We start from the raw sequence: 12,988 nt of genomic DNA, 5'->3' as shown, positions 1-12,988 counted from the left end.
TTTGAAAACTATAAAATTAAATCTGAATTTCTTTTTTTGCAAACATTGTTTAAATTATTATATAAATTTGTAAGTGATTTGATTTATAAATTTAAAATCTATAAATCTTGACTTATAAGTTTTAACATCTATAAATCTTTACAAATCTGCAAATTCTGAAAACAAAGTTGCAAAGTGGAAAAACTCACCTTTAAAGCAGCATCGTAAACATCATTTGTGAGAGATTCCATCATGTAGGAACCTCCCCAAGGATCAGCCACTTTGGGAATTCCAGATTCTTCTTGAATGATAATTTGTGTGTTCCTGGCAATTCGAGCACTTTTCACAGTTGGCAAACCCAAAGCTTCATCAAAAGAATTTGTGTGCAAAGACTGAGTCCCTCCAAATACTGCTGCCATTGCTTCTATTGCAGTACGGACAATATTATTGTAAGGATCCTAAAATATTTGATAAAAAACAAAAACCCAAAGAAACAAGTGATAGATATTGTAACTATAAACAGCAACATGATTAAACAGCAACTGCTGCATACTTTCTATGTCAATTTCCATACTAAGCTTCAGAATAGCAAATAAATTTAGACAAATTAGTTTAGAAGCCAGAATTAGAAGAGAATTAGAAGAGTCAGAGTCACTGTTTAGTGCTTAATCTTCTCTTAAGCACTAAAACATTACCTCTTATAATCCTCTGAAATATCAGACGTTTGTTGTGCTTACTTATATATTGCCTAAATACTTTTCTATAAGTATATCAAGAACACATTCTTTTTCTACTTAAGACTATATAGTCCTTCATTTCATAATTCACTCTCCCCTAATTATTTTGTCTACCTCACAGTATCTACCACAATGATGTGTACAAAACAGGCACTGAATAAATGTTAACCAAACAGATAAAACAATGAACTGAGATATCTGAAATTTGAGTTCTAGTTTATTGTATGCCTAATTGTGATTTGGGCAAGTCATTGGATCTCTCTGAACTTCAGTTTCCTTAGCTGAAAAAATAAGCAAGATAAAATAAAAATGATTATTAAGGTTCCTTCCAACCTAAAAGTCTCTATTTCTCCATTTATTCACTTATATTTACTTTATTTTATTTTATTTTTTTTTGAGATGGAGTCTTGCTCTGTCGCCCAGGCTGGAGTGAAGTGGCACAATCTCGGCTCACTGCAAGCTCCACCTCCCAGGTTCATGCCATTCTCCTGCCTCAGTCCCAAGTAGCTGGGACTATAGGCGCCCGCCACCATACCCGGCTAATTTTTTTGTATTTTTAGTAGAGACGGGGTTTCACCATGTTAGCCAGGATGGTCTTGATCTCCTGACCTCGTGATCCGCCCGCCTTGGCCTCCCAAAGTGCTGGGATTACAGGCGTGAGCCATTGCGCCCAGTCTATTTTTCCATTTATAAGAACCTGAAGTTGGCCGGGCGCGGTGGCTCAAGCCTGTAATCCCAGCACTTTGGGAGGCCGAGACGGGTGGATCACGAGGTCAGGAGATCGAGACCAGCCTGGCTAACACTGTGAAACCCCGTCTCTACTAAAAAAATACAAAAAACTAGCCGGGCGAGGTGGCGGGCGCCTGTAGTCCCAACTACTCGGGAGGCTGAGGCAGGAGAATGGCGTAGACCCGGGAGGCGGAGCTTGCAGTGAGCTGAGATCCGGCCACTGCACTCCAGCCTGGGTGACAGAGCGAGACTCCGTCTCAAAAAAAAAAAAAAAAAAAAAAAAGAACCTGAAGTTATATTTCATATGGAGCACAATAGTTATTACTCAACATTTAAATGTATAAAAGCAATGTAACTTTGCACATATAAATTATTTTTAAATGTACCAAAATAATTTCATATGTAAAGAGAACATGTATAAAAACAAGGCCATAACTATACAATTTTTAAGAGAACAAATAAAATTACCCAAGTAAAAATAGTCTTTAAACAGTCTGTTTGCTTGCATGCTTGTTTAAACATATAACTTTAACATATAAAATATGTATGTATATACAATCAATTTTAAATAGGCAGTTTTATGTTAAGAATTATAACTCTTACAAATATATGGGAGTATTAACTTATGACTTTTGCTTCTTCCTCATCATTAAATTCCATTTACTTTTTTTGTGTGTGTGTGACACGTAGTTTTGCTCTTGTTGCCCAGGCTGGAGTGCAGTGGTGTGATCTCGGCTCACTGCAATCTCCACCTCCCAGGTTCAAGTGATTCTCCTGCCTCAGCTTCCCAAGTAGCTGGGATTATAGGCATGCACCACCATGCCCAGCTAGTTTTGTATGTTTAGTAGAGGCGGGGTTTTGCCATGTTGGCCAGGCTGGTTTCGAACCCCTGACCTCAGATGATCCACCTGCCTCGGCCTCCCAAATTGTTGGAATTACAAGTGTGAGCCACCTCACCCAGCCTTGTTTACTTTTACAAAAGTGTTTCAGCACTACATGGAAGCTAGGATGTAAGTGATTTTATATTGTTAACCACTAGAGGGAGACAATTTTTATTTATTTATTTATTATACTATGTATAATTACAAATCTAAGTATACATTATGCTTCAGAATATTTATGATTTCAAATATTAACAGATAGCTTCTTAAATCTATTTCCTGCTTGTGCCATATTGCTCAGAAAATATATATATAAAAGACTTTATTAAAATTCTACATTTTGAATTATATACACACCTGCTCAGTAAGTGACCATCCGGATGTCTGACAATGTGCTCTTAGAAGAAGAGATTTTGAACTTTTAGGCTGAAACATTTTCTCTATTAAGTGAGCCCAGAGTCTTCTACCAGCTCTCATCTTTGCTATTTCCATATAGAAATTCATTCCAATTCCCCAGAAGAAAGACAACCTAAAATAGTAATGCTAGGTCCAGAATTTAATTAAACTTAACAATATAGAACAGAAAAAAAAACTAATTGCATCACACACTAGAAAATCAAGGTCTATATTTTAATTTCAAACAACTTAATTTGAATTAAGATCAGTACATGTATATTTATGTAACTTTAAACCTAACATAAAATCACAGTTTTATGCATATGGAAGAAATTTTGTTTCAGGTAAGAATTATTCACTTTGTAATTGGTTTTCTTTATGAAAGAATCTCTTCTTGTGTCCTTCATTAAAGAAAGATTCAATTTCTTTAAAAAAATATATTTTAGGAATACTCAATATGTAAGATAGGAGTCACTTATGAATGAAATAAAACAGCAAATCTGCTTTGTTTAAATAGTCAGAAAGTGTTTTGTAAAAGAATGATTGTGCATTTGGTCTAGGCATATACTTCTCCTTCACCTCTCCCTTTTATCTCATATTCTGTGCTGATTTAAACATTTAGGTTACTTGCCTGTCTCTAAAGGCACAAAGCTGGCAAATCCACTCCTGATACATTTTTGGAAGAAGTTGATTTTTTGAGACAGAGTCTTGTTCTATTGCCCAGGCTGGAGTGCAATGAAGCACTGTCAGGTCACTGCAACCTCCACTTCCCAGGTTCAAGCGATTCTTATGCCTCACCCTCCCAAGTAGCTGGAATTACAGACAAGCACCACCATGCCCAGCTAACTTTTGTATTTTTAATAGAGACCAGGTTTTGCCATGTTGGCTAGACTGGTCTTGAATTCCTGGCTTCATGTGATCTGCCCACCTCGGTCATCCGAAGCACTGGGATTGCAGGCATGAGCCACCACACCCAGCCTTGAAAGTTCTTAACACAGCAATTTTCAAATATTTTTATCTCAGGTTCCCTTTTTACTCTTAAAACTTACTGAAGATTCCAGCCGGGCGCGGTGGCTCATGCCTGTAATCCCAGCACTTTGGGAGGCCGAGACGGGCGGATCACGAGGTCAGGAGATCGAGACCAGCCTGGCTAACATGGTGTGAAACCCCGTCTCTACTAAAAAAAATACAAAAATTAGCCGGGCGCGGTGGCGGGCGCCTGTAGTCCCAGCTACACGGGAGGCTGAGGCAGGAGAATGGTGTGAACCTGGGAGGCGGAGCTTGCAATGAGTGGAGATCGCACCACTGCACTCCAGCCTGGGCGACAGAGCGAGCCTCTGTCTCAAAAAAAGAACAAAACAAAAAAAAAAAACAACTTACTGAAGATTCCAAAGAATTTATTTCTTTATTTGTATAATATTTATCAATATTTTCTTTACTAGTTCACTTAAAAGTAACAATAAGGAAGGGCACAGTGGCTACTGCCTAGAATCCCAGCACTTTAGGAGGACAAGGCAGGAGGATAGCTTGAGCCCAGGAGTTTGAGACCAGCTGGGCAACACAGGGAAACCCCATCTCTACAAGAAAATTTAAAAATTAGCCAGGTATGGTGGCACACACCTGTAGTCACAGCTACTTGGGAGCCTGAGGCGGGAGGAACGCTTGAGCCTGGCAGGCTGAGGCTGCAATGAGCAGTGATCATGCCATTGCACTCCAGCATGTGCAACAGAGCAAGATCCTATCTCAATAATCATCAAATCAAATCAAAATAAACCCACAACATGTTAACATTAGTAACATTTCTTATGAAAAATAAGTATGCTTCTTAAAATATATGTATAATAAAAGCATCATTGTTTTACATTTTTGCAAATCTCTTCAATGTATGGCTTAAGAGAAGACAGCTGGAGTCTCATATCCGTTTCTGCAATCTGTTGCAATATCACTTATCGTGTAGCTTCTGAAAAACACCACTATAAATTCTTGAGAAAATGAAAGTGAAAAAGAGGCTCTAATATAAGCATAAAAACCATTTTTATCTCAAATACCCCAGAAAGAGTCTTAGCAATGCCCAACTGTTCTTAGACCACACTTTGGGAACTGCTGTCACAATAAGTACACAAATCCCTGGTATAAAGGAGCATTTCAGTAGTCTATAAACACTGAAGGCAGAAGCTATGTTTTCTACATGTTGTATTGTCAGCATATAGGCTAGTGTTTGGCACAGCAAAGCTTAGCAAGTGATTGCTGTACTGACTGAACCACTGAATGACTTTCGACTTCCAAATTTAAATATTTCATAAACTTCATTTAAGTTTTCCCATATTTGTCATACAACATTATTAAGAAACTGTTGTGAAACAAATGTTTCAACAGCACAGTGGATCCCAAAACATTACATTAGATAGTGCAACAGGAAAATAAAAAATAAAAAATAAATAATAGATTAATTCCGTATTCTAAAATGGAAAAATTAGAAAAATAAAACTGCCTAAACATGATGTCTACATTTTAATATAGTTTGTTAAAACGTGAAACTTGTGTTCTCTAAATAGTTGGAAACAAGATATTCCTGGAATTTACAAAGAAGTACAGCCAAATTTAATTCTATTTTTTATTAGAAATATTGGCTTTTTCTCTCATTATCACTCAAATATAAGAAAATCTAAATCTAGCCTGATATTTATATTTATAAATCCATTTTATCAACATATAAAATGGTCCTATGCATTTCTTAATGTTGAAACAATATCTAGGTTTAATTTACTCACCTTGGTGCAAATTCATCAATTGTCAGGCCAGCCTGGAGTCCAGTTCTAGAGTACTCCAATCCATCTGCTAAAGTATAGGCCAGCTCCAGAATGGCATCAGCCCCTGCTTCCTGCATATGGTATCCACTAATTGAAATTGAATTAAATTTTGGCATGTGCTACATAAAAAAAAAAAATTGTAACAATGAATAAGTAAAATATTAAAAGGTTCTATTAAATCCACTTTCTAAGCGTAAATATTATTTTAAAATTACGTTAAACTCAAATATACTTGGTAGTTTATAATGTTAACAAAATATTTAATACTTATTTGTTACATTTAATTTGCTTTCCAATTGAAATGGTTCGTCCATGAACCATCATCAGGATTCTACCTACTTTATTTTTCTGGTGGACAAGAATTTGTACTAACCATTCTTCTAAAAGTTTAAATTGTGGAATTAGCTAGCTGAGGTTAGGAATGTAACCTTTGGTCTGAGAACTAAATGAGGCATTTTTAATTCCAAACCAATCACTTAGACCTCATAAGAGGTTGTAGACCCAAACTTTGGGTTAATTTGCTGAAGATGTATAAATTTATTATTATTTACTAGTTATTAATTTTCTAATTTGAATGAAGGCATCAAACATGAATAAGTACATGGCAGGAAAAAAAAGAAAATGATTTAATTCTTAGTACTATATGTTGAAACAAAATGGGATAAAATGCATGGCTTTAAAAATCAAAGATTCCAGTTTGATTTACTGTGACATTTAATACTAAGCATATCCCAGACAGGTTCTTTCCACCACAATCACTACAAAAACTGTATTTCCACCATTCCTCTAAAATTTCACATTAGGTAGAGTATATCACACATATCCTGCAGAGTCAAGAAAAACTATCTTTACCAAGAGTTAACCATACATAAAATGCTTGCTAAGCAATGCTTGCTAGAGTTTGGAGATAATAGTAATTACAAGGATTGATAGAGATAAAAAGGGTTGATGACGATTTTCCCTGTGCCATGAAATAATGGTCTGACTTTAACATAGGTAAAGAGAAGGAGTGCATTGCTAGTAAGAAGCAAAGTGTGAATAATGGGTGGAAATATAAACAAATTGTTCACAGGAAAATGAAGGAGGAAAATGTGTCCCTATGGAGGGACTTTTCCCATCATTCTCATTGGGAAAGATGAGTCTAATTCAGGGGTGAATATTAGGGACCTCCTTGAGATTGCAGATATGAGTGATAAGTGATATCTTCCAATTCAGCTTTTAGCAGAAATAAAGCTCATATTCCAATCCCCATTTGTCTGATACCAGTGTCTACTTCACAACTGCATCTGAATTTCGGAGGAAAATTTAAAAATGTAAGTAGAAGACCTCCCTGAATCTAACAATTATCAGAGTTAAATTTTAGGAATAAAGAAAACACAGTAAGGATCTATTGCCCAGATTCCTACAAGTAATGACAGAACATAAAATTAGTACATTAAAAACAAAAAGTAACAATAATAAAACATTCCAAATTTATAATACTCAGTTTTAAAATTAGGTTTTAGCATGGTGTAAAAATTCCTACATTCAAGGAACTATAGAAAAACCTATAATAACCACAAAGTATACCTTTGACGTATATTGAAAGATGTCAGCAATAATTTTCATGGATGGTTCTGGAGGAAAAATGTATGTGTTTCGAACCATAAATTCCTTTAGAATATCATTTTGGATGGTACCAGTAAGTTTCTCTTTAGGTACACCTTGTTCTTCTCCAGTTACTATAAAATTTGCAAGAACTGGAATAACTGCTCCATTCATAGTCATGGAAACTGACATTTTTTCTAAAGGAATTCCATCAAAAAGAATTTTGGTATCTTCCACAGTGTCAATAGCAACTCCAGCCATTCCAACATCACCACGAACTCGAGGGTTGTCTGAATCATAGCCACGATGTGTCGCCAGATCAAAGGCAACTGATAATCCCTGCTGACCAGCTAAATACATATAGAAAAATAATGTAAGATTCAAGAGTCTGGAATCAAGGTAAATGATTTACTTTAACACCACTAAAAATGTTGATTCATCTCATAACAGTATACTTTTATAACAACTATTTTTATGCTCATACATGTCAAAACCAATTTAAATAAAGATACTTCACTTCTTAAGAGAGTCAGTTGTTTCCCTTGTGCCAAAATGCACAAATTTAGTTCCGGACCTCACTAAAGGAAAGAATGGAAGAAACAACAAATCTCAATCATCTCATGTCTATCTGAAGATATGGTACTTGATTGAAATATTTCTAAAATTCATGAAAAGATCTGGCTGTTCATATATGGTAAAAATAACTTAACATTTGTATGCTTGCTTACTTTTTTGTTCTTTTATCTAACACTGCCACAAGAGGATTCTTGGCTATTCAAAATATTCTGGAAAACAGAATTATGACAATCGTACAAAATTTTTAAATAACTAAAATAATCTATACTAAATATAAGTTCAACCTTCCATGGGCAGTACAATCTTATAAATCTACCAGTTTAGTATTCAAACACTATGATTTTATTACAGCTCAGAAAGAATTAATAATAATTAAGATAATTTTCAGTGAATGAATGCCAGATTGCACTGAATGTTTGTACCACGTTATCACATTTACACTTTCTTTGGGCATCATTTAACTATCTTCCTCTCCAATACCTATCCCAACAATGTTAAACATTTTTCAAAGGCAAAGCTAATGTCTTCTTTTCTTCATGCAATTTCACCTCACCTAATTTCTTTTAAATAATGTGCATGTAAGTGTTGTTTTCTTTCAAAAATTTAGCACCTTATTCTAACTCACTTATCTTTTTGACCACAGAAGTTTAAAAAAATCTACTTTTTTCAGAGTGTAGTCTTTAACTACAAAATTATGGAGTGAATATCATCTTTACAGAGATTAACCTCAAAAAAATAAAAATATAGGAGGTATATGTCTTATCACAAATACTATGTCTTATATTAAAATCTCACCCTTAATATTGTCCTTATAGAACTTATTGCTCTCTTCCACAGTACTAAAACCAGCATACTGGCGGATGGTCCAGGGCCTAAAGGTATACATGGTAGGATATGGTCCACGTGTGAATGGCTTCACTCCTGGAAGTTCTTCAGGTAAGTCCGTAGTATCTCTCTTGGAATACAAGGGTTTTATAGAGATTCCTTCCGGGGTGTGCCATATTAGGTCTTCTGGGTTTTTGCCTTTCAGCTGCTTTTTAGCCAGGGCAGCCCATTCTGGGTGAAGGGGCTGTTGCTGGTGTAGAAATCGTTGCCGTATGAGCCTGGAGCCTGATGATTCTTTTACCTGCTTCAGGTAATGAGGTGAAAGTAAAAAAAGCTGATTCTTAGCTCTTAACATGGTGGAGCATGGAAACACCCAACAGAAATAAGAACTGACCTAGAAAAAGAAACATAGTGTATAAACATTTAGAACAAGGGGTGGGAAATAGGAGCTACTGATTAGAAAGGAATAAAAAAGAAAGAAGATGTATTAGTCTGATTTCATTTCTTCCCCTTTTCTGCTTCCTGCACCTGATATTTTATAACTTTGGCCCCTCTTCTCCACAATTACTATCAGTCTTCTAGTTCCACTCTTTTTCCTCAGTAGCCTCTTAGCTGGTCTTACTGACCAGTCTTAGCCCCCTTCTATTCCATTCTATACGAATCCCTTCCATACAATGACATCATTGTAAATATGACTATGTCACACTCCCCATGAAATTTTTCAAAGACTCTGTATCATGTGGAAGATATACTACAGCCTCCTAATTAACATCAAAATGCTTTTATTAAATATCAGTTTATGACTGACATTATGTTGGGTAAAGGAGGAAAAAAGTGGTGAATAAGACAAACAGGTATTCAAGGCCTTCATGAACCAGTCTCTGTTTCCCCCTCAGACCCACCTCTGTCTTTGTCCTCTTTATGCATTTTGTGCACTAGAAATACTGGATTACCTACAGTTGGCTGCGCATATGTCAAAGTTTTGTGAATTTGCTCTTGCTCTTCCTTCTGCCTAAAATATTATTCTCTTGCTAATTCAGCTAAGGCATTATCTCCAACTTGCAGCGTTTCTATGGGCTAGTAACACAGAAGTCTATAATGACATCACAGAGAGTAGCAATTTTAATCTCTGCAATACCCTTAATAGGTAGGTACTATTATTAGCCCCATTTTACAGATTAAGAAACCGAGGCACAGAAGAGCCAGCATTGACTGGAACCTATGCAGCTGGTTTCAAAGTCCTTGCATTTAACTAATACGCTCACAACTCATCCCAGAACCCATAAGGTGAGCCAAATGGCCTCTTCAGTAATCTATTTCTGTGCTAATTTATAAACTGCTCCAACATTAGAGCTGTACATTCCTGATAACTAGCAAAGATTTTTATACTAGGTTGCTGGGTTCAGTGTCATCATTTTCTAGATGTAGAAACTGAGGCTTAGAGAAATAAAGTCGCCTGATCAAAATCCCACCTCACAAAGCAGTAAACTGTTCACCTGAATTACTAAAACTTGTCAGAGTCATACAGCCTAAACATATAGAGCCTATTATTTAAAAAGATACTGAGATACAAACATTAATATATTCACTATACTATGTGTATTATACTGCATACGGCAACAAATAAAGGGAGTTTCAAATTTTATTTTCCATACCATTTCTTACCTATCAGTTTAGTAAAGTTTAAATGAAATAAATACTCAACACTTATTACGGGGTCGTTAAACAAGAGCCATAAACCACTGGTGAGAGTATGAACTATTTTAACTACTTTGGAAAGTAAATTGTCAATATATATGAAATGTTTCAGAAATGTTTATGCCGTTCCACTGAGGAACATAACTCCTGGGAAAGCTTCTGTAATAATACATAGATGTTCCCTATAGTTTTATTTGTAATAGAGAAAATTTAGGAAAATTGTGTCTAATAACATATGAATAAGTGAATTACAGCATATAAAAATGATAGCATTTCATGTAGCTATTAAAATATGTTTAGAAAGCTAGCAAAACTAATCTTTGATGTCGGAAGTCAGAAGAATGATTACTTATGGTTGCTAGAATACAACAGGAGCAAGAGAGGGGCTTTTGGGAGTAATGCTCTTGATCTGATTGCCACTTACATAGATATATTCTGTTTGTGGAAATTCATCAAATTATACAGTTATGTTTTATGCAGTTTCTGTAAATACATGTATAAGTACAAAGTTAAAAATGTGTTATGCGTATTTTCCCAAAAAAAGAGAAACTCAAAAAGTAGTAAGTAAAAGACTCAAGACACATAATTTTAAATGCAATAGGTTCAACTATGTAAAAAGTACATAGAACAAAGTCTAAATGGAAACAACAAAAAAGAGGCCGGGCATGGTGGCTCACGCCTGTAATCCCAGCACTCCAGGAGGCCGAGGCGGGTGGATCACTTGAAGTCAGGGGTTCAAGACCAGCCTGGCCAACATGGTGAAATGCAGTCTCTACTAAAAATACAAAAATTAGCCAGGCGTGGTGGCACACGCCTGTAATTCCCAGCTACTCAGGAGGCTGAGGCATGAGAATCACTTGAACCCGAGAAGCAAAGGTTGCAATGAGCACAGATCGTGCCACTGCACTCCAACCTGGGCAACAGAGAGACCCTGTCTCAAAAAAAAAAAAAGAAGAAGAAAAAAGAAAAAACAAACAAACAAACAAAAAACCCTTCAATTTTTTAATACTAGCACAATTTTTATTCTTTAAATCTATGGGGTCCTTGTCATCCATCTTTTTGCAAGCCATCCACTTTATTTACTAGCTTAAAAGGTGGGTGAGAAAAATAATGAAGCTGCAACTAAACCGTTTCAATAGTAATCCTATAAAAGGTAATTTGAAACCCACCTGAGTCTAAACTGTTGGCAGGAAATATCACACTCATTTCATGTGGACTTTCCCAAATCTGAACAACTAATAGGAAAGAGCCCCGTATAAGGGACAATAACCTCCAAGATATTGCAGGGTCGGTTCCAGACCACCACAATAAAGTTAATAAAGCCTGTCACACAAATTTTTTGGTTTCACAGTGTATATAACAGTTGTATTTACACTGTATTGTAACCTATTAAGTGTGCAATAGCATTATGTGTAAAAAAAATACTGTACATACTTTAATTTTAAAATATTTTATTGCTAAAAAATGCTAACAATCATCTCAGCCTTCAGCAAGTCCTAATCTTTTTGCTGGTGGAGGATCTTGCTTGAAAATCACATGTGAATTGGTGGACGCTGGAAACAGATACCACTTTTAGATAAAAACACAACTACTGCGGAAGGCAATACGACCTCTGAATTTTCTCAGAAGACCATCAAGAGAGGCCTCAAGCATTCAAAGAAGCAACATGCAAAGCAAATATGTTACTGACAACTAACATGAGTTAAAGAGGAATGATTAATCCCACCCCCACACCTCAAAAACAAATCAGTGAGAAAAAAATTCTGAACCAGTAACTTCAAGCTTTAGCTGCTGACGTGTGATTGTACATTAATAGTTCAAGAAGATACTCTGATGTTCAACCAGTTGGGTTTGGAGATGGAAACATAGGACATGAAAATTATATTTGATATTAGCATAAGTACATCATTAAACACAAAATTATATTGGGAGAAAATCATCAAGTGGTTTAAAACTTTACACACGTACGTTATCCAGGGCTTCAAGCTTCCCTAAAACCACCTTCTTTCTAGACAAAACTGAGAACGAGTTAGTAATTTAAGCTTTTATGTCACTTTAGACCTGTCTTTTCTATTCTACCTCTCACTCTTAACCCTGTTTACACTCTTAATCCTGTTTGCACACAGAAAATCACTTTTAGTCCCGAAAACTCTTAGAAAAACCCTGACAATGACATAACCCACAAACTAGAAGGGAGGCAGCCATGGAGCAAGCTCATCCCTTTGGAACCATACAAAAACTGACCTCCGCCAACGGGAACAGTCAGGGTGCTTAGGTGGCCAGAGAAGATAACGACATGGCCCCTAAAGTATTAAAAGCACCTTCTTTCCAGAAGTACCTCCGAATTGCCAAGGACCTCGCCCAAAAAGAGAGATTGGTCGAAGTGAAAATCTAAACCTAAGGAGAAGGCAGAGAGTGGGATCCCGTCACAGTAGGAAGGTAAGAAGACAGAAGTAAAGGACAGACGGGGAGAGAAAGGACAAAAGTTCAAAATAAAGGGGTAGAGGAAGGACAGGAGCCAGAAGAATGGAGAGATCTGAAAGGTGTACGTCCTACTCACTGGTAGGCCTGTTTCGGACTCCGCTGCATGAGAGGGCGGCTGGACTTCTGCGTCCCCCGCCTCACCTGTCAGAGATCCAGACAGCCAGGCCTCCCCGCCCTCACCTAGCCCACACAAACCGCGCAACCGCCAGCGACAGCCAGATGACTCTGGGGGCGTAGGCCGACACCGCCTTCCTTCCAGCCAATCTAATCGCGCCCTCACGGGCGC

At 36.6% G+C, this 12,988-nt stretch overlaps 1 protein-coding gene across 1 annotated transcript in view; it reads right to left on the bottom strand.

The window, feature by feature from the left end:
- MMUT (methylmalonyl-CoA mutase) overlaps nucleotides 1–12,934 on the bottom strand; it is a 35,119-nt gene extending 22,185 nt beyond the window's left edge. Inside the window, exons 1-6 of the mRNA XM_011756876.3 lie at nucleotides 12,779–12,934; nucleotides 8,491–8,914; nucleotides 7,102–7,469; nucleotides 5,494–5,651; nucleotides 2,684–2,855; nucleotides 189–437 (exon numbers count right to left, since the gene is read on the bottom strand). Coding sequence (XP_011755178.2) covers nucleotides 189–437; nucleotides 2,684–2,855; nucleotides 5,494–5,651; nucleotides 7,102–7,469; nucleotides 8,491–8,875 — 1,332 coding nt within the window. The 5' untranslated portion in view covers nucleotides 8,876–8,914; nucleotides 12,779–12,934. The remainder of the gene's footprint in view (nucleotides 1–188; nucleotides 438–2,683; nucleotides 2,856–5,493; nucleotides 5,652–7,101; nucleotides 7,470–8,490; nucleotides 8,915–12,778) is intronic.
- Between the last annotated feature and the right edge of the window lie 54 nt (nucleotides 12,935–12,988).

The sequence above is a fragment of the Macaca nemestrina genome, chromosome 5 (genome assembly GCF_043159975.1).
Source record: "Macaca nemestrina isolate mMacNem1 chromosome 5, mMacNem.hap1, whole genome shotgun sequence".
NCBI lineage: Eukaryota > Metazoa > Chordata > Mammalia > Primates > Cercopithecidae > Macaca > Macaca nemestrina.
The sequence above is the reverse complement of the archived record's forward strand: the minus strand, read 5'-3'. Positions and strand labels throughout refer to the sequence as shown.